General features: G+C 43.0%; 1 protein-coding gene across 5 annotated transcripts in view; it reads right to left on the reverse strand.

Moving 5' to 3' along the window:
• The window catches only part of DCLRE1C (DNA cross-link repair 1C), a 62,384-nt gene that overhangs the window by 25,381 nt on the left and 17,617 nt on the right, over nt 1-19,386 (reverse strand). For all 5 annotated transcript variants that reach the window (XM_060162368.1, XM_060162350.1, XM_060162359.1 and 2 more), the window contains 6 exons: nt 16,336-16,395; nt 14,242-14,297; nt 13,605-13,706; nt 13,110-13,182; nt 12,824-12,964; nt 8,900-9,001 (listed from right to left, as the gene is read on the reverse strand). In XM_060162368.1, coding sequence (XP_060018351.1) covers nt 8,900-9,001; nt 12,824-12,964; nt 13,110-13,182; nt 13,605-13,706; nt 14,242-14,297; nt 16,336-16,395 — 534 coding nt within the window. The remainder of the gene's footprint in view (nt 1-8,899; nt 9,002-12,823; nt 12,965-13,109; nt 13,183-13,604; nt 13,707-14,241; nt 14,298-16,335; nt 16,396-19,386) is intronic.

Raw genomic sequence — 19,386 nt, forward strand, 5'->3', positions numbered from 1 at the left:
TTTAAATTTTGCTTTACTTTAGTGCTGAGCAAGTTTACTTTAGGATTTTGGCTGATGGAGCTAATATCACTGTTTTTTTTTTAATTTATTTATTTTATTTATTTTTATTTTTGGCAGTGTTGGGTCTTTGTTGCTGTGCGTGGGCTTTCTCCAGTTGCGTCAAGCGGGGGCTACTCTTCGTTGCGGTGCACGGGCTTCTCATTGCGGCGGCCTCTCTTGTTGCAGAGCATGGGCTCTAGGCATGCTAGCCTCAACAGTTGGGGCGCACGGGCTCAGTAGTTGTTGCGCACGGGTTTAGGTGCTCCACGGCATGTGAGATCTTCCTGGACCAGGGCTCGAACCCATGTCCCCTGCATTGGCAGGCGGATTCCCAACCACTGCGCCACCAGGGAAGCCCTAATATTACTGTTACAATGATTATCTAAATGTATAAATGCACTGTTTACTAAAATAAAAATTACTCAGCATATGAATGCTAAGATTAAAGATTTAGAGAACAATTAGGATCACACATACCCCTACATGTGAAGATGACTAATTAGTAGCAGTGACATTGAATGACAATATAAATTAAAATGGAAATGTTAAAGGCCAATTTAAAATTTAACACCTGGCAGGTAATAAGAGAAGGGAGTTCTATGGTGGCATCAGAAAACCAATTACCAGTGAGTTTCAAAGACACTAAAAACATTCATTTGAAATTGGACCAGCAATACATGTAACTATTTCAAAATTCAAAGCAAAGTTATATCCAGATATTTATCTCAAATGAGGAGAAGGAAAATAAAGTTTATAAATGCGCACGTGTCATGAGTCTCAGAAGTAAATCACGGGCTTTCCTGGTGGCGCAGTGGTTAAGAATCTGCCTGCCAATGCAGGGGACACAGGTTCAAGTCCTGGTCCGGGAAGATCCCACATGCCGCGGAACAACTAAGCCTGTGAGCCACAAATACTGAGCCTGTGCTCTGGAGCCTGCGAGCCACAACTACTGAGCGCACGTGCCACAACTACTGAAGCCCGCACACCTAGAGCCTGTGCTCCGCAACAAGAGAAGCCACTGCAATGAGAAGCCTGCGCCTCGCAAGGAAGAGAAGCCCCCCACTCGCCGCAACTAGAGAAAGCCTGTGCAGCAACGAAGACCCAGCACAGCCAAACATAAATAAATAAATAAATTTATTTTTTAAAAAAGTAAATCACAACGGGTTGTGATTGTTTTCTTAAATTATAAGCTCTAACATGTTACTAATTTCCTTACAAATAAACTGTTCATTACATAAGTCATTACAAATAAACACGTATCAATTGTATAAATATATTTCATTAATAATTAAAAGTACTGAGACTCTGGGAGGGCTCACGCCAAGGGGTACTTCCCACAACTTCTGCTGCCAGCGTCCTTGCCCCACGGTGAGCCACAGCCCCCACCCCCCACCACCTCTGCAGGAGACCCTCCAACACTAGCAGGAACAAAAGCCTTAAGCCAAGAAAGAAAGGACACCAAACCCTGTGATCCTCACGCCATAGTTGAAGACCCATTGTGTCTCAGGAAATGGAACAGAAAAAAAACCCAAAACACCTACCCTTTGTAATAGGGATACACCAGAAATACATCTACACGTGGCACAACTCCTACAGAACACCTACTGAACACTGGCAGGAGACCTCAGACCTCCCAAAGGGCAAGAAACCCCCCACGTACTTGGGTAGGGCAAAAGAATAAACAGAGACAAAAGGATAGGGATGGGACCTGCACCAGTGGGAGGGAGCCGTGAAGGAGGGAAGGTTTCCACACACTAGGAGCCCCTTTGCGGGCGGAGACTGCGGGTGGCGGAGGGGGGAAGTTTCGGATCCACGGAGGAGAGCGCAGCAATGGTGGTGTGGGGGCAAAGCGGAGAGATTCCCGCACAGAGGATCGGTGCCAATCGGCACTCACCAGCCCGAGAGGCTTGTCTGCTCCCCCGCCGGGGCGGGCAGGGCTGGGAGCTGAGGCTCGGGCTTCGGTCCGAGCGCAGGGAGAGGACTGGGGTTGGGGGCGTGAACACAGCCTGCAGGGGGTTAGTGCACCACGGCTGGCCGGGAGGGAGTCCAGGAAAGAGTCTGGAGCTGCCGAAGAGGCAAGAGACTTTTTCTTCCCTCTTTGTTTCCTGGTGCGCGAGGAGAGGGGATTAAGAGCGCTGCTTAAAGGAGCTCCAGAGACAGGCGCGAGCCGCGGCTAAAAGCGCGGACCCCAGAGACGGGCGGGAGACGCTAAGGCTGCTGCTGCCGCCACCCAGAAGCCTGTGTGCGAGCACAGGTCACTATCCACACCTCCCCTCCCGGGAGCCTGTGCAGCCCGCCACCGCCAGGGTCCCAGGATCCAGGGACAACTTCCCCGGGAGAACGCACGGCGCGCCTCAGCCTGGTGCAACGTCACGCCGGCCTCTGCCGCCACAGGCCCGCCCCGCACTCCGCGTCCCTCCCTCCCCCCTACCACCCGCCGGCCTGAGTGAGCCAGAGCCCCCGAAGCAGCTGCTCCTTTAACCCTGTCCTGTCTGAGCGAAGAACAGACGCCCTCCTGTGACCTACACGCAGAGGCGGGGCCAAATCCAAACCTGAACCCCGGGAGCTGTGAGAACAAAGAAGAGAAAGGGAAATCTCTCCCAGCAGCCTCAGGAGCAGCGGATTAAAGCTCCACAATCAATTTGATGTACCTGCATCTGTGGAATACATGAATAGACAACGAATCATCCCAAATTGAGGAGGTGGGCTTCGAGAGCAAGATCTATGATTTATTCCCCTTTTCCTCTTTTTGTGAATGTGTATGTGTATGCTTCTGTGCGAGATTTTGTCTGTATAGCATTGCTTCCAACATTTGTCCTTGGGTTCTATCCGTCCGTGTTTTTTTTTTTTCTTTAAAAAAATTTTTTTTCTTAATAATTATTTTTTCTTTTAATAACTGTATTTTATTTTAGCTTTATATTATATTATTTTATCTCCTTCCTCCCTCCCTCCCTCCCTCCTCTCCCCCCTCTTTCTTTCTTTCCCCTTTTATTCTGAGCCATGGGGATGAAAGGCTCTTGGTGCTGCAGCCAGGAGTCAGTGCTGTGCCTCTGAGGTGGGAGAGCCAACTTCAGAATACTGGTCCACAAGAGACCTCCCAGCACCACATAACATCAAATGGCGAAAATCTCCCAGAGATCTCCATCTCAACACCAGCACCCAGCTTCACTCAACGACCAGCAAGCTACAGTGCTGGACATCCTATGCCAAACAACTAGCAAGACAGGAACACAACCCCACCCATTAGCAGAGAGGCTGCCTAAAATCATAATAAGTCCACAGACACCCCAAAACACACCACCAGACGTGCACCTGCCCACCAGAAAGACAAGATCCAGCCTCATCCACCAAAACACAGGCACTAGTCCCCTCCACCAGGAAGCCTACACAACCCACTGAACCAACTTTAGCTACTGGGGACAGACACCAAAAACAACAGGAACTACAAAGCTGCAGCCTGCAAAAAAGGAGACCCCAAACACAGTAAGATAAGCAAAATGAGAAGACAGAAAAACACCCAGCAGATGAAGGAGCAAGATAAAAACCCACCAGACCTAACAAATGAAGAGGAAATAGGCAGTCTACCTGAAAAAGAATTCAGAATAATGATAGTAAAGATGATCCAAAATCTTGAAAATAGAATGAGAAAATGCAAGAAACATTTAACAAGGACCTAGAAAAACTAAAGATGAAACAAACAACGATGAACAACACAATAAATGAAATTAAAAATACTCTAGATGGGATCAATAGCGGAATAACTGAGGCAGAAGAACGGATAAGTGATCTGGAAGATAAAATAGTGGAAATAACTACTGCAGAGCAGAATAAAGAAAAAAGAATGAAAAGAACTGAGGACAGTCTCAGAGGCCTCCAGAACAACATTAAATGCACCAACATTCGAATTATAGGGGTTCCAGAAGAAGAAGAGAAAAAGAAAGGGACTGAGAAAATATTTGAAGAGATTAGAGTTGAAAACTTCCCTAATATGGGAAAGGAAATAGTTAATCAAGTCCAGGAAGCACAGAGAGTCCCATACAGGATAAATCCAAGGAGAAATACACCAAGACACATATTAATCAAACTGTCAAAAATTAAATACAAAGAAAACATGTTAAAAGCAGCAAGGGAAAAACAACAAATAACACACAAGGGAATCCCCATAAGGTTAACAGCTGACCTTTCAGCAGAAACTCTGCAAGCCAGAAGGGAGTGGCAGGACATATTGAAAGTGATGAAGGAGAAAAACCTGCAACCAAGATTACTCTACCCAGCAAGGATCTCATTCAGATTTGATGGAGAAATCAAAACCTTTACAGACAAGCAAAAGCTGAGAGAGTTCAGCACCACCAAACCAGCTTTACAACAAATGCTGAAGGAACTTCTCTAGGCAAGAAACACAAGAGAAGATAAAGACCTACAATAACGATCCCCAAACAATTAAGAAAATGGGAATAGTAACATACATATTGATAATTATCTTAAATGTAAATGGACTAAATGCTCCCACCAAAAGACACAGATTGGCTGAATGGATACAAAAACTAGACCCATATATATGCTGTCTACAAGAGACCCACTTCAGACCTAGAGACACATACAGACTGAAAGGGGATGGAAAAAGATATTCCATGCAAATGGAAACCAAAAGAAAGCTGGAGTAGCAATTCTCATATCAGACAAAATAGACTTTAAAATAAAGACTATTAGAAGAGACAAAGAAGGACACTACATAATGATCAAGGGATCGATCCAAGAAGAAGATATAACAATTGTAAATATTTATGCACCCAACAGAGGAGCACCTCAATACATAAGGCAAATACTAACAGCCATAAAAGGGGAAATCGACAGTAACACATTCATAGTAGGGGACTTTAACACCCCACTTTCACCAATGGACAGATCACCCAAAATGAAAATAAATAAGGAAACACAAGCTTTAAATGATACATTAAACAAGATGGACTTAATTGATATTTACAGGACATTCCATCCAAAAACAACAGAATACACATTTTTCTCAAGTGCTCATGGAAAATTCTCCAGAATAGATCATATCTTGGGTCACAAATCAAGCCTTGGTAAATTTAAGAAAATTGAAATTGTATCAAGTATCTTTTCTGACCACAACGCTATGAGACTAGATATCAATTACAGGAAAAGATCTGTAAAAAATACAAACACATGGAGGCTAAACAATACACTCCTTAATAACGAAGTGATCACTGAAGAAATCAAACAGGAAATTAAAAAATACCTAGAAACAAATGACAATGGAGACACGATGACCCAAAACCTATGGGATGCAGCAAAAGCAGTTCTAAGAGGGAAGTTTATAGCAATACAATCCTACCTTAAGAAACAGGAAACATCTCGAATAAACAACCTAACCTTGCACCTAAAGCAATTAGAGAAAGAAGAACAAAAAACCCCCAAAGTTAGCAGAAGGAAAGAAATCATAAAAATCAGATCAGAAATAAATGAAAAAGAAATGAAGGAAACGATAGCAAAGATCAATAAAACTAAAAGCGGGTTCTTTGAGAAGATAAGGAATATTGATAAACCATTAGCCAGACTCATCAAGAAAAAAAGGGAGAAGACTCAAATCAATAGAATTAGAAATGAAAAAGGAGAAGTAACAACTGACACTGCAGAAATACAAAAGATCATGAGAGATTACTACAAGCAACTCTATGCCAATAAAATGGACAACCTGGAAGAAATGGACAAATTCTTAGAAAGGCACAACCTGCCAAGACTGAATCAGGAAGAAATAGAAAATATGAACAGACCAATCACAAGCGCGGAAATTGAAACTGTGATTAAAAATCTTCCAACAAACAAAAGCCCAGGACCAGATGGCTTCACAGGAGAATTCTACCAAACTTTTAGAGAAGAGGTAGCACCTATCCTTCTCAAACTCTTCCAAAATATAGCAGAGGGAGGAACACTCCCAAACTCATTCTATGAGGCCACCATCACCCTGATACCAAAACCAGACAAGGATGTCACAAAGAAAGAAAACTACAGGCCAATATCACTGATGAACATAGATGCAAAAATCCTCAATAAAATACTAGCAAACAGTATCCAACAGCACATTAAATGGATCGTACACCATGATCAAGTGGGGTTTATTCCAGGAATGCAAGGATTCTTCAATATATGCAAATCAATCAACGTGATACACCATATTAACAAACTGAAGGAGAAAAACCATATGATCATCTCAATAGATGCAGAGAAAGCTTTCGACAAAATTCAACACCCATTTATGATAAAAACCCTCCAAAAAGTAGGCATAGAGGGAACTTTCCTCAACATAATAAAGGCCATATATGACAAACCCACAGCCAACATCATCCTCAATGGTGAAAAACTGAAAGCATTTCCACTAAGATGAGGAACAAGACAAGGCTGCCCACTCGCACCACTCTTATTCAACATAGTTTTGGAAGATTTAGCCACAGCAATCAGAGAAGAAAAGTAAATAAAAGGAATCCAAATTGGAGAAGAAGAAGTAAAGCTGTCACTGTTTACAGATGACATGACACTATACATAGAGAATCCTAAAGATGCTACCAGAAAACTACTAGAGCTAATCAATGAATTTGGTAAAGTAGCAGGATACAAAATTAATGCACAGAAATCTCTGGCATTCCTATACACTAATGATGAAAAATCTGAAAGTGAAATCAAGAAAACACTCCCATTTACCACTGCAACAAAAAGAATAAAATATCTAGGAATAAACCTACCTAAGGAGACAAAAGACCTGTATGCAGAAAATTATAAGACACTGATGAAAGAAATTAAAGATGATACAAATAGATGGAGAGATATACCATGTTCCTGGATTGGAAGAATCAACATTGTGAAAATGACTCTACTACCCAAAGCAATCTACAGATTCAATGCAATCCCTATCAAACTACCACTGGCATTTTTCACAGAACTAGAACAAAAAATTTCACAATTTGTATGGAAACACAAAAGACCCCGAACAGGCAAAGCAATCTTGAGAAAGAAAAACGGAGCTGGAGGAATCAGGCTCCCTGACTTCAGACTATACCACAAAGCTACAGTAATCAAGACAGTATGGTACTGGCACAAAAACAGAAAGATAGATCAATGGAACAGGATAGAAAGCCCAGAGATAAACCCACACACATATGGTCACCTTATCTTTGATAAAGGAGGCAGGAATGTACAGTGGAGAAAGGACAGCCTCTTCAATAAGTGGTGCTGGGAAAACTGGACAGCTACATGTAAAAGTATGAGATTAGATCACTCCCTAACACCATACACAAAAATAAGCTCAAAATGGATTAAAGACCTAAATGTAAGCCTAGAAACTATCAAACTCTTAGAGGAAAACATAGGCAGAACACTGTATGACATATATCACAGCAAGATCCTTTTTGACCCACCTCCTAGAGTAATGGAAATAAAAACAAAAATAAACAAATGGGACCTAATGAAACTTCAAAGCTTTTGCACAGCAAAGGAAACCATAAACAAGACCAAAAGACAACCCTCAGAATGGGAGAAAATATTTGCAAATGAAGCAACTGACAAAGGATTAATCTCCAAAATTTATAAGCAGCTCATGCAGCTCAATAACAAAAAAACAAACAACCCAATCCAAAAATGGGCAGAAGACCTAAATAGACATTCCTCCAAAGAAGATATACAGACTGTCAACAAACATATGAAAGAATGCTCAACATCATTAATCATTAGAGAAATGCAAATCAAAACTACAATGAGATATCATCTCACACCAGTCAGAATGGCCATCATCAAAAAATCTAGAAACAATAAATGCTGGAGAGGGTGTGGAGAAAAGGGAACACTCTTGCACTGCTGGTGGGAATGTGAATTGGTACAGCCACTATGGAGAACAGTATGGAGGTTCCTTAAAAAACTACAAATAGAACTACCATATGACCCAGCAATCCCACTACTGGGCAGATACCCTGAGAAAACCATAATTCAAAAAGAGTCATGTACCAAAATGTTCATTGCAGCTCTATTTACAATAGCCCAGAGATGGAAACAACCTAAGTGTCCATTATCGGATGAATGGATAAAGAAGATGTGGCACATATATACAATGGAATATTACTCAGCCATAAAAAGAAACAAAATTGAGCTATTTGTAATGAGGTGGATGGACCTAGAGTCTGTCATACAGAGTGAAGTAAGTCAGAAAGAGAAAGACAAATACCGTATGCTAACACATATATATGGAATTTAAGAAAAAAAATGTCATGAAGAACCTAGGGGTAAAACAGGAATAAAGACACAGACCTACTAGAGAATGGACTTGAGGATATGGGGAGGGGGAAGGGTAAGCTGTGACAAAGCAAGAGAATGGCATGGACATATATACACTACCAAATGTAAAATAGATAGCTAGTGGGAAGCAGGTACATAGCACAGGGAGATCAGCTCGGTGCTTTGTGACCACCTAGAGGGGTGGGATAGGGAGGGTGGGAGGGAGGGAGACGCAAGAGGGAAGACATATGGGAACATATGTATATGTATAACTGATTCACTTTGTTATAAAGCAGAAACTAACATACCATTGTAAAGCAATTATACTCCAATAAAGATGTAAAAAAAAAATTAAAAGTACTGAATATCTGTGTCTGTTTCCTAATTAGGAAGTTTACGGTAATGGAATACAGTGATGTGTAGTTGCATGACCTTGATCTACGAACAAGATCTCAGCCTCAGTTTTTACGTTTGTAAATTGAAGAGCCAACAAAATGGAATTTGAGATTCCTTCTGGACCTAAAATTCTGTTTTTCATGGATCACACAAACAATAAGAGAAACACTTCACCACATACCTTTGGATGCCGACACGCATGGATCTGAGTGTCACGGTCTGTTGTGAGATGATGAAGAATGTCAGGCATGTTTCGAAACATGTCTAGTTTATTCACGTGAACCTGAGGAAAACAACACAAATAAAGCACATTATTGGAACTGTATTTCCTGTAAATAAAGTGTTCAAGGGTAATTAGGCAAGGGCAAATCATCCAGTTAAAACTAAGTCTTTCTTCTTCCTCGAAGCCTAGTTTTCAGCTATTTCAACGCAGGGCGCTGAGATCCCATTTCCAGCAGTCTGCGTTACCACCCGTTGTGGGTGGTAATGAAAAGTCTGGCGACTTGGCTGGTGGATTTCATTGGATCGATCCATCAAGAGTCATTCGATTCACATTTATTGTGCACCTGCTCTATGTCAAGCTTTATTCTAAATATGGGGTATACTGCAGAGAACAATCAAGAATCACTTGCTCATGGGATTCCCTGGCGGTCCAGTGGTTAGGACTTGGCACTTTCACTGCCGGGGCCCGGGTTTGATCCCTGGTCAGGGAACTAAGATCCCGCAAGCCATGAGGCACAGCCAAAAAATAAATAAAATAAAATACTAAACAAATGAATCACTTGCTCATGAAGACACACACAACACGCTGCATATGGGCAGCTGGGGGAGAGGGAGGCCAGTGGGACGAGGAAGTGGAGACCCAGGTCCTCCCTTTCCACACACCTTTTTATTGGATGAAAAGGAGGAGGGCAGATGCAAAAAAGCAAAACAAAACAAAACAAACCTCAGCCACCTTTAGAATTTTAAAGCGAATATGTTTTAAATTGTTAAAACCCACATGTCGGTTTTACTTGAATCGTTTTCTGGGTAGTTTTGAGTAAATAGCAAATACTTAGATTAATACAAGGATAATGAAATAGCACTCCTCAAAAAAGTATGCTCATTTTGAAGTCTGAATAACAAAACACTTTAGAATAATGTTAAATCGCTGTGGTAATTAATACCAAGACAGCTATAGCAAGAACCTGAGCATGAGACTTCCCTGGTGGCGCAGTGGTTAAGAATCCGCCTGCCAATGCAGGGGACACAGGTTCGAGCCCTGGTCCTGGAAGATGCCACATGCCGCGGAGCAACTAAGCCCGTGCGCCACAACTACTGAAGCCCGCGCACCTAGAGCCCGTGAGCCACAACTACTGAGCCTGCGTACTGCAACTACTGAAGCCCACGCACCTAGAGCCTGTGCTCTGCAACAAGAGAAACCACCGCAATGAGAAACCTGTGCACTGCAACAAAGAGCAGCTCCCGCTCGCCGCAACTAGAGAAAGCCCGCGCGCAGCAACGAAGACCCAACAGATCCAAAAATAAATAAATAAATTTAAAAAAGAACCCGAGCATGACTTCTTACTTATCCTGTGAGATCCTGTAACTTATCCTTATTCCTCTCACTACCTGTTTACTAATGAGTAACAAGAAGTAACAAGGAATTGACGTTTCTGGCCTAAGAAGGATATGAAAGAGGCAAATTCTGAGATGTACAGAGAGACAGGGAGAAACTTTCATCCTCACAAAAATGAAGATGCTTGAAAAGGTTGCCATAAATCATCTCTTAGGTCCCTCTATCAAAAGCCCTCACCAGGGCTTTCCCTGGTGGTCCAGTGGTTAAGACTCCACGCCTCCACTGCAAGGGGGCAGGTTCGATCCCTGGTCGGGGAACAAAGATCCCGCATGCCGCCCAGCATGGACATAAATAAATAAACAAATTTTTAAATTAAAAAACCTCACTGTTCTCCCTTTTAAAATTCCTTCTCTAGAATTGTTTCTAACCCCTACAGGGGGATTAAGAGACTTGAAAGAGGGCTCACTCTGGGGTGCTTCCGGGGTCACCTTCCTAAGGCCTGCTTTCTCTTCCCCCACCTCCATCCCTGGACCCCTCCTCAGCCCAGGGTTTCTCCCTATGAGGCCTCAGAGCTGGAGGAGCTTCCAGTCTTTTCGATTTCACACACCACTAAAATTCACAAAACAAATTTGGGACTGGTAAGTGGTTGCTACCTTTGTATTTTGCCAAGAGAGGACGTGAGAAAAAAAAAAAAAGCAAATAGTAAAACGTGTGCACACCTACAACCTATTACCACTGTGACTTTAATTTAAAGGACCATTTGAACACCAAAAAACATAAGAACGACAATCTCAGAACGAAAGCAAGTCCTTCCCCAAATGGAGAATTGGCAGCTTTTCACCAAAAACATTTGGACACAAAAACTTAAGGAAGGAAGAAATTAAGGAAAGAAGGGCTTAGGAAGTAAGGGCTTAGGGAGGGAGGGAGGAATTTTTTAAATTGCAAATGCAGAAGCACTAAATCTTTTCAGTTTTACTAAATTACATTGTATATAAGTGTTAAGTTCTTAGCACAAGTCTGTTAGCTGGGGGATAGACAGTAAAAGTTGACGAATGAAGTAGAATTTAAATGTCCGACTCGTTCCAGCGTTTCGTTTTGTCCAGAGTCGCCACCAAAACTCCATCTCCTCTCATGGGAAGCGGGCGCTGCAGGAAGCACTTGGCATGCTCACCCGGCTGCCCGGGGTCCCGAGAGCCCAGCATCGAGCCACCTGGAAGGGACGGGTGAACACTGGCTCCCAGCCTGACCTGATGTGAATCGTCCATGGGGAGGGGGCTCAGTGCCTCAGGACAGCGTTCTTCACACACTTCTGACCATGACCCCCAGTAAGAAATATGTTTCCACGGCAACCGAGGATGCATACGCAGCATGTATGTACAGACGGTCCCAAATTGGGATGCTCGACCCAGGATTATTCGGCTTTGCGATGGTGAGAAACCAATATGCATCCAGTAGAAAACGGACTTCGGATTCTGAGTTACGATCTTTTCCTGAGCTGGCGGTACGATCCTCTCTCATGATGCTGGTCAGCACCGCAGCCAGCTGCCGCCCCAGTGAGCCACGCGATCCCGCGGGTGAACGGCCACCGTCCACACGCCGACCACCGTTCTGGACCCAGGCAACCCTTCTGGTTTTCACTTTCACTACAGCACTCGATAAATTACCCGAGACACTCCCCGCTTTATTGTAAGATAGGCTTTGCGTTACGTGATTTTGCCCAACTGTAGGCTAATCCAAGTGTTGCGAGCGCTTTTTTTTTTTACATCTTTATTGGAGTATAATTACGTTACAATGTCGCGTTAGTTTCTGCTGTACAACAAAGTGAATCAGCTCTATGTATACATATATCCCCATATCCCCTCCCTCTTGCGTCTCCCTCCCACCCTCCCTATCCCACCCCTCTAGGTGATCACAAAGCACCGAGCTGATCTCCCTGTGCTATGCGGCTGCTTCCCACTGGCTATCTACTTTACATTTGGTAGTGTATATATGTCCATGCCACTCTCTCACTTCGTCCCAGCTTCCCCTTCCCCCTCCCCGTGTCCTCAAGTCTGAGCAGGTTTAAGGTAGCTGAGGCTAAGCTATGGTGTTCAGTGGGTCAGGGGTATTTAAATACATTTTGACTCAATGAGATTTTCAACTTACGATGCATTTATTGGGCCGTAGCCCTGTGGTTAAGTCGAGGAAGATCTAGATAGGTACGTGTCTGATTCCCCACATAAATTTTCACAGGACAATGTTTATTCTGACTGTAAGCAATACACTCAGATATTTCCTAGTTCAATTTTATTCTCATTGCTGGTCACAAACACTGAATTTATTTCATGACCCACAGTTTTGAAAAACTACTTCCTTTAGGGGACTTTTCACCAAAGGGCTCTTCCCACTGTCAATTCCTCCCAAGAGGAAGCGAATAAACAAAGACGACAAAGGCTGTCACGGTTTCCAGTCTGGGGGGGGGGGCTTTGGGGGGAAAGGGGGAAGGAGGGGAAAGGCAGAGTTGGGAGGATGGACAGGACCAAGAGGAAAGAAAGAGCCGTCAGGCACCTGGACTCCGAACTCCTCGCTGAGGTTGGTGAAGAGATACTCGTACCCGTAGGCGGCCTTGCAGCTCAGCCACACTACGTGGTAGGGACTCCGCGTGATCCAGCTGCGAACCAGCTCCAGGATCCCGTGCAGACACTCCTCCTGGGCAGGAAGGTTCAAAGGCAGTTAACGCTGTTCCATTCTCAGGATTCCCAGATATTCACGCAAATGGAGACAATCACCATGCGATCTGTAATCCCACAAGCTTCCCTCTAAGAAATGCGGGCCGTGCTCCAGGGAGACGTACCCGACTAGGAATTTGGTAGTATTTCGGATCGCAGAAAGTCGTGTCTAAGTACACACTCTGGATGTCCTTCACTCTGAAAACAAAAATGAAACAAGGGGTGTGACTCACCTCATGGGAAATAAAATATGGATAAAATCTAAACTCTTCGTTAGAGAGAGAAAATCTAAGACATCCAAATGGATGGTCCATTTGGAATTTTTTTTTATTAACAACTTTGTCAGGAAATGATTTCCATGTAACAAAATAACACAGATTTTGCATATGTGGTTCAGTGACTTGTGACCAATTCACGTAACTACTACCGCAGTCAGCACATGGATGTTACCATTACCTCGTTTCAAGAGGAAAAGTTTGCTTTACTGTTACAAATATTATTATAATCGAGTTAGATTTCTAATAGAAACAAAGGCTTATATTTGGGGGGAGGGGGAGAACAATGAAACCTTTAAAACAGTGCAGCCTTAACATTCAAGAATTACGTAAAGCCCAGAGTACCTGCCCCCGGAATGCAGAAGCTCCATTCGGGCAGCTTCTCCTTTTGCCAATCTGAAGTCTCCCGTGTACAAGACGGTCCCATTGTTGCCCTGAAATAAAAACCTGAAAAGGGTACAGACCTCAGTGACTTCTAAGTCTCAGACAAAATCCTAATAAAGCAAATATACACTAAATCCACAGCCCATGTTGCCTGCCAAGCACAGCCACTATGATAATGGAACTTCCACAGCACTAAACCACACCAGGCACTCAGCTGCACCTCTTCCCAAAGGGGGAAAATAATAACATGATGGAGATATCGCTGAGTTTGCAAGAAATGTCCTCTGAAATACATCCGCACCTTCCACTGTGTACTGAGATCATCCCTGCTCATGGAGAGAAAAATCCATGTGATGGGAAAATGCAAAGCCAGTGGAAAGACTGCTACTGAAGACTTCCATTGTAAGAAAGCCACGTTTCGAACGTGACCTGCACCTCAGTCCCCCAAGTTCAATTTGGAAGCAAAGATTACAGGAATTGCCATCATAAGACTCGAACCTCCCTGTACAGGTTATTTTCTAGACCCTACAAGTTTATTTCCACAAATATAATACATATCTACACAAAATAAATGGGCAAAATAGATGAGCCCCCTTACATAACTGATCCTGGGCAATGACCAGCTGGTAAGAGAGTCACAACAATCTCTTCCTTCTAAAAAGAAAATAAAAGAAGAAAATAATAATCATACAAGTTATCATTGGGACCCAGCTAAACAAAGCCCTCCTGAATACAACACACACAACTACTTCCCAAGAACGTGGTGTGCCTTTCTCCTCATTTCCCCACTCTCCAAACCCTGGAAACAAGTGGAATCCTCACCCACAAACAAATGGTTAAACGGAGAGTTACAGTGTGACACAGCAATTCCACTCTTGGGTATACACGCGAGAGACGCGAAAACTCAGGTCCACACAAAACATGAATGTTCACCGCAGCGTTATTCATACTAGTCAGAGGAGAAGCAGCCAAAATGTCTATTGGCTGACGACTGAACCGGCAAAATGTGGTCTAGCCACACGATGGAATATTCTTTGGCCAAAAAAAGAAATGAAGAACTGATACATCCTACACCATGGATAAACACTGAAAGCATTATGCAAAGTGAAAGAAGTCACGAAAGACCGCACACTGTATGAGTCCATTTAAATACGATGTCCAGAATGGGCAAATCCACAGAGACTTACACTAGACTAGCAGCGGCCAGGAGCTGCGGGGAGGGAGAAACAGGGTCCCGTATTTCTTTCTGGGCAATGAAAATATTCTGAAATTGATTGTGGTGATGGATACACAACTCTGTGAATACACTAAAAGCCATTGAATAGTGTACTTTAACTGGGGTGAATGGTACGGTATGTGAATTATGTCTCAATAAAGCTGTTATTTAAAAAAATAAAAATAAAAAGGACTTCCCTGGCAGTCAAGTGGTTAGAACTCCACGCTTCCACTGCAGGGAGCGCAGGTTCAATCCCTGGTCAAGGAACTAGGTTCCTGCAAGCCGCATGGACAGTTAAAAAAAAAAAGTCTGATGCAGCCTGGTCCCAAGTCACCATGCAGCACGCTGTACTGTCCTCTGAGGCGGAGCCTCATGGGCACTACAGCCTCTCGGGGCTCAGTACGTGGTGGGGCAGAGCTCTGGATGCGTCAGCTCTCCACTCGACCATGGTAACTCCCCCTGGATGTCTGACGCGTTCGTTCCAAAGGCCTTAGGGGGGCTTTCTCGCTGCTTGGAGCTGGGGACACACAAGTCTCAGTGGGGGAGGAGAAGTGGAAAGGGCAAGAACGGGGCGGCCGGACTCAGCCCACCAAGAGCCACCTGCTGCCCGCTGCCCGATTCTGAGAAAGCCTTTCACCAACACACATTACAGGCCACCGGGCACTGACAGCATATCCCCAAAAGTGTCAGCTAACTGAGCTCAGGATGGCATTTAGGAAGGTTCAGGCCATCCCTTTCCCCTCCCTCAGGACAGTAAGTCTAGAAGTACTCCAATGCCTGATCTCCTCCAGGGAGGACAAGTGAAATGTCGGCCCCTGTCCCATCACAGTCACACCACCAAGGACACCCTTCAGAGTTAAACGTGTCCACAGAGCAGGTTCTAATCGGGCTACGGAACAAATATTAACTAGATTTGCCGTAAGATAGGAAAACACCGCCTAGCCCTAGGTATAATTTGAGATAAAAATAAATAAATACAGAAAAGGTGGGTTGGTACTCCTACTTACTATTAAAAAAGATAAATGCACAACACAAAAGTACCTGCCTCTAAATTTAAGGACAAAAAAATAAATTGGATCCACTTGGACAATGTCTTTTTCTTGAATATGAAAATGATTCAGAAAAAAAAAATCACAATATACATAAATTTGCTGTAAAAACATTAAGCACGGTTTTATATCCTGAACATTATAATAAACTTAATGAATGTGACAATCACACTGTATGGTAACATCATTTCTATGGAGCTCCTATAGTTAGCATGTGACACTAAACAGAAGCAGTTCCCACATGGTCCAGTCCTTTGGGTGTAGAAAATAAATACATCACAAACGTTTTTCCCCTACAAACTCACTCATTTACTATAAATGTTATTTCTGGTTACATGAGCAATCAAATCATGGAGAAAGACAAACAATCATTTAATGCTGAGTATAATAATAATTTTTAAAAACACAGTATTTAACATTTAGTTACCTCGCCTGACGCTTCATCGACTAAAGATATCTGGGTAGGAGTTTCAATTTCAATGGATATCTATTAAAATAAAACAAGAGGTCATGTATACATTGCATTATACATTTTCATGGGTTTTCATGGCTTTATATGCCTTTGCCATCTCAAACACAGAAAGGGAACTAAGAGACGTTCCAGACTCTCTGTGGAACAATTTCTGATTTCACTATAATAATGGTTTAACAGCCCCCAAACATGATAAAGCTAATACAGCACCTTTCCTGAAGTTGATGTGGCAATATGGATTGAATGCCTTATAAACTTACACATCCTCAGACACAGCAATCCTACATCTATGAATTCAATTTCCCTCCCTTCACCTCCCCATGTATTCTATGTGTTTAGGTTTTCTGCTGCAGAACACAGTCTGCCATCAGTCCACGGTGTGTTGGCCTAATTCACAGATTTGAGCTGCTATGAAAAGGTCGGCGTGTACGTGCACATTTTACTAGAAGAGCGAGGAGCACGGAGAGGCATCCAGTAAGTAGCTGATGAATAAACAGAATTTCCCACCTTTTTAGCCCACTGATGTCATAAGATTTACAGTGACTGAAATTCAGGTGTGAAAATATCCTTGCATTTCTGGAATAAACACACTGTATTCATGATACACTATTTTTTAATACTGCGAGATTCAGTCAGCTATGACCTTAATTAGGATATTCACACGTGAAATGGCCTTTTTCCCCCCACTTACTATCACTATCCATCCTGCCAGTGAGGTTGAGCAGCTTATCTTTTTAGTCTCTCCTACAATAGGGATCATTTGTTCTTTGAACATTTGGCAAAACGCACCTATAAAACCATCTGGGTGTGGGGCTTTTTTGAAGAAGAGATCTTTGAAAACTGTTTTAATGTCTTTGACGCCTACTTCTTTATTCAAGTGGTCTACTTTTCTTCCCTCAATTTGGTATTTTCCTACTTTTCCAGTATTTATCCACTGTGTCTAAATTATTGAATACACTATCATATTAATTTTCAAGACAAGGCACTGCTATTATTAATAGGTATTTTCCTTTTTATCATTCTGTATTTTTATATGCATCTTTGTTCTTTTAATCGATCTTGGCAAGATTTATCTCTATTTCGTTTTGTTTTCTTTTGTTTGTTTTGTTTCTTTGCTTTGGCCACACTGTGCGGCATGTGGGATCTTAGTTCCCCAACCAGAAATCAAACCCGCATCCCCTGCATTGGAAGCACAGAGTCTTAACTGCTGGACCACCAGGAAGTCCCTAAATTTACCTCTATTTCTCTAGAAACCAGCTTTTACTTTTGTTAATCTTCCCTTTTATTTTCTGTGGTAGGTAGTCTCTATATCACTAACCTGTCCTTTTCTCTCTATTATTTTCTTCTTTCACATATCCTTAGGTTTGCTTTGTTGCTCCTTTTCATTCTTCTTGAGTCAAAGACTTATTCCATTTAGTTCCAGTCTGTTTTCTAAGAAATGCATTTAATGCTCTCAATTTCCTTCAAGTACTAACTTAGCTGTGCTCCACACACTTTGACATGTCACACTTTCATTGTCCATCAGTCCTAAGTATTGTATGTTTTTCTTTACAATTTTCTCTTTAACCTAGAGTTGCTTGTGGTATGCATTTAGCTCCCATATGTATGGGATGATTTTAACTCTCCTTGTATGTCTGATTTCCAACATCATTGTATTACCATCGTATTACCATCTTTTACCATTGTATTATGGTAAAAGAACAGATCACTAGGATTTCTTGAAACTTCTTTAGTGACGTAGTACATGCTCAGTTTTGATAAACGTTCCAAGTTTACCCAAAGATCTCTTCTCTGTTCGGTTTAAAGCTCTGTGTTTCGATTGGTTCGCATGTATTAATTACGCCATTTAAATCTTCTGTATATTCACTTACTTCCTGTCTCCTTCATCTCTCAGCTTCTGAGAGTGGTCTGGGCAGCTCTCCAGCTACCCCTTTCTCCCTTAGATTATGAGGTGGCCTTGAACTACATCCACTCAGCTGACCTGGAATGATCCTACAAGCCCCTTCCACGTACACTTCCAGGTTAGCAGTGGCCACAAGAAACACCTGTGTGAGATTTGGAAGGCAGACGTGAACCAGCAGCCATTTTTCAATGCTCTGAAAGGCACCAGAAATTATAACAGCCCAGGTACGCTGTTGACCTGTTGGCTTACCTCACCGACATGGGCAGTACGGCGGCAGCTCCGTCTTCCGCTGGGTATCCTCCCGAGCTTCTTGGAGCCCTGGGCCACGTGTGTGGAACTCAGTGACCAAGGAGTGGGAGGCAGACATGGGTCCCCATTTGTCCCTGTGGACTCCAGCCTATCTCTTCTCTCCTTCTTTTTCAGCTTTCCTTCCTGACTGCTGGCCAGATGGACCCACAGTAACTTCAGGCCTAATACCAAGGCCAAGGTTACAGCCTTGCTGTTGTGTCCCTCTGCAGATGGGGGACGGATCCCCCCCAACTGACAGATCAGAGGCTAAGACTGAAGATGCCACACATGAACGAAGAGAGTGTGAAAACACTGCGGTATGTTCACTGTGGGACTTTCTGGGGAGAGCAGGCTGGGAGGAAGTGGTTTGTGTGACCTGAGAAAATGGGAGCAGGTGGCCCTGGTTTTTATCGTGGTTACAGGGTGGGCCTGGGCTTGCATGTTTGAAATCCATGTAGGCACCAAGGAAGGGGCAGGCTTTTTTTTTTTTTAATCAGTTTGGCCAGATGTGGGGCAAGTGGAGGTGGGAGCTGAAAGCTGCCAGCAATCAGACATCAAACATTCTTGGTGATGCTTGTTCAGACTTCTCTGCCAGCACCCCCAGTTACTGACGGTTTAATCCATATCACAAACCCTGATGCTATCTACTCCTCGTGGTTCTTCCTGTGCTCAAGCACTGGGTGGTCAGGTACTACTGTATCCAGGTTGAGGCTACTTTGTCAATTGCATTTATGTTCATATCTTCTTGATACTATTAAAAGTTTGCTCCTTTTAATAGTAAATAACATCTTCTTTGACGCTTATGATATTTTTTT

This window comes from Lagenorhynchus albirostris, chromosome 1, assembly GCF_949774975.1.
Source record: "Lagenorhynchus albirostris chromosome 1, mLagAlb1.1, whole genome shotgun sequence".
Taxonomy (NCBI): domain Eukaryota; kingdom Metazoa; phylum Chordata; class Mammalia; order Artiodactyla; family Delphinidae; genus Lagenorhynchus; species Lagenorhynchus albirostris.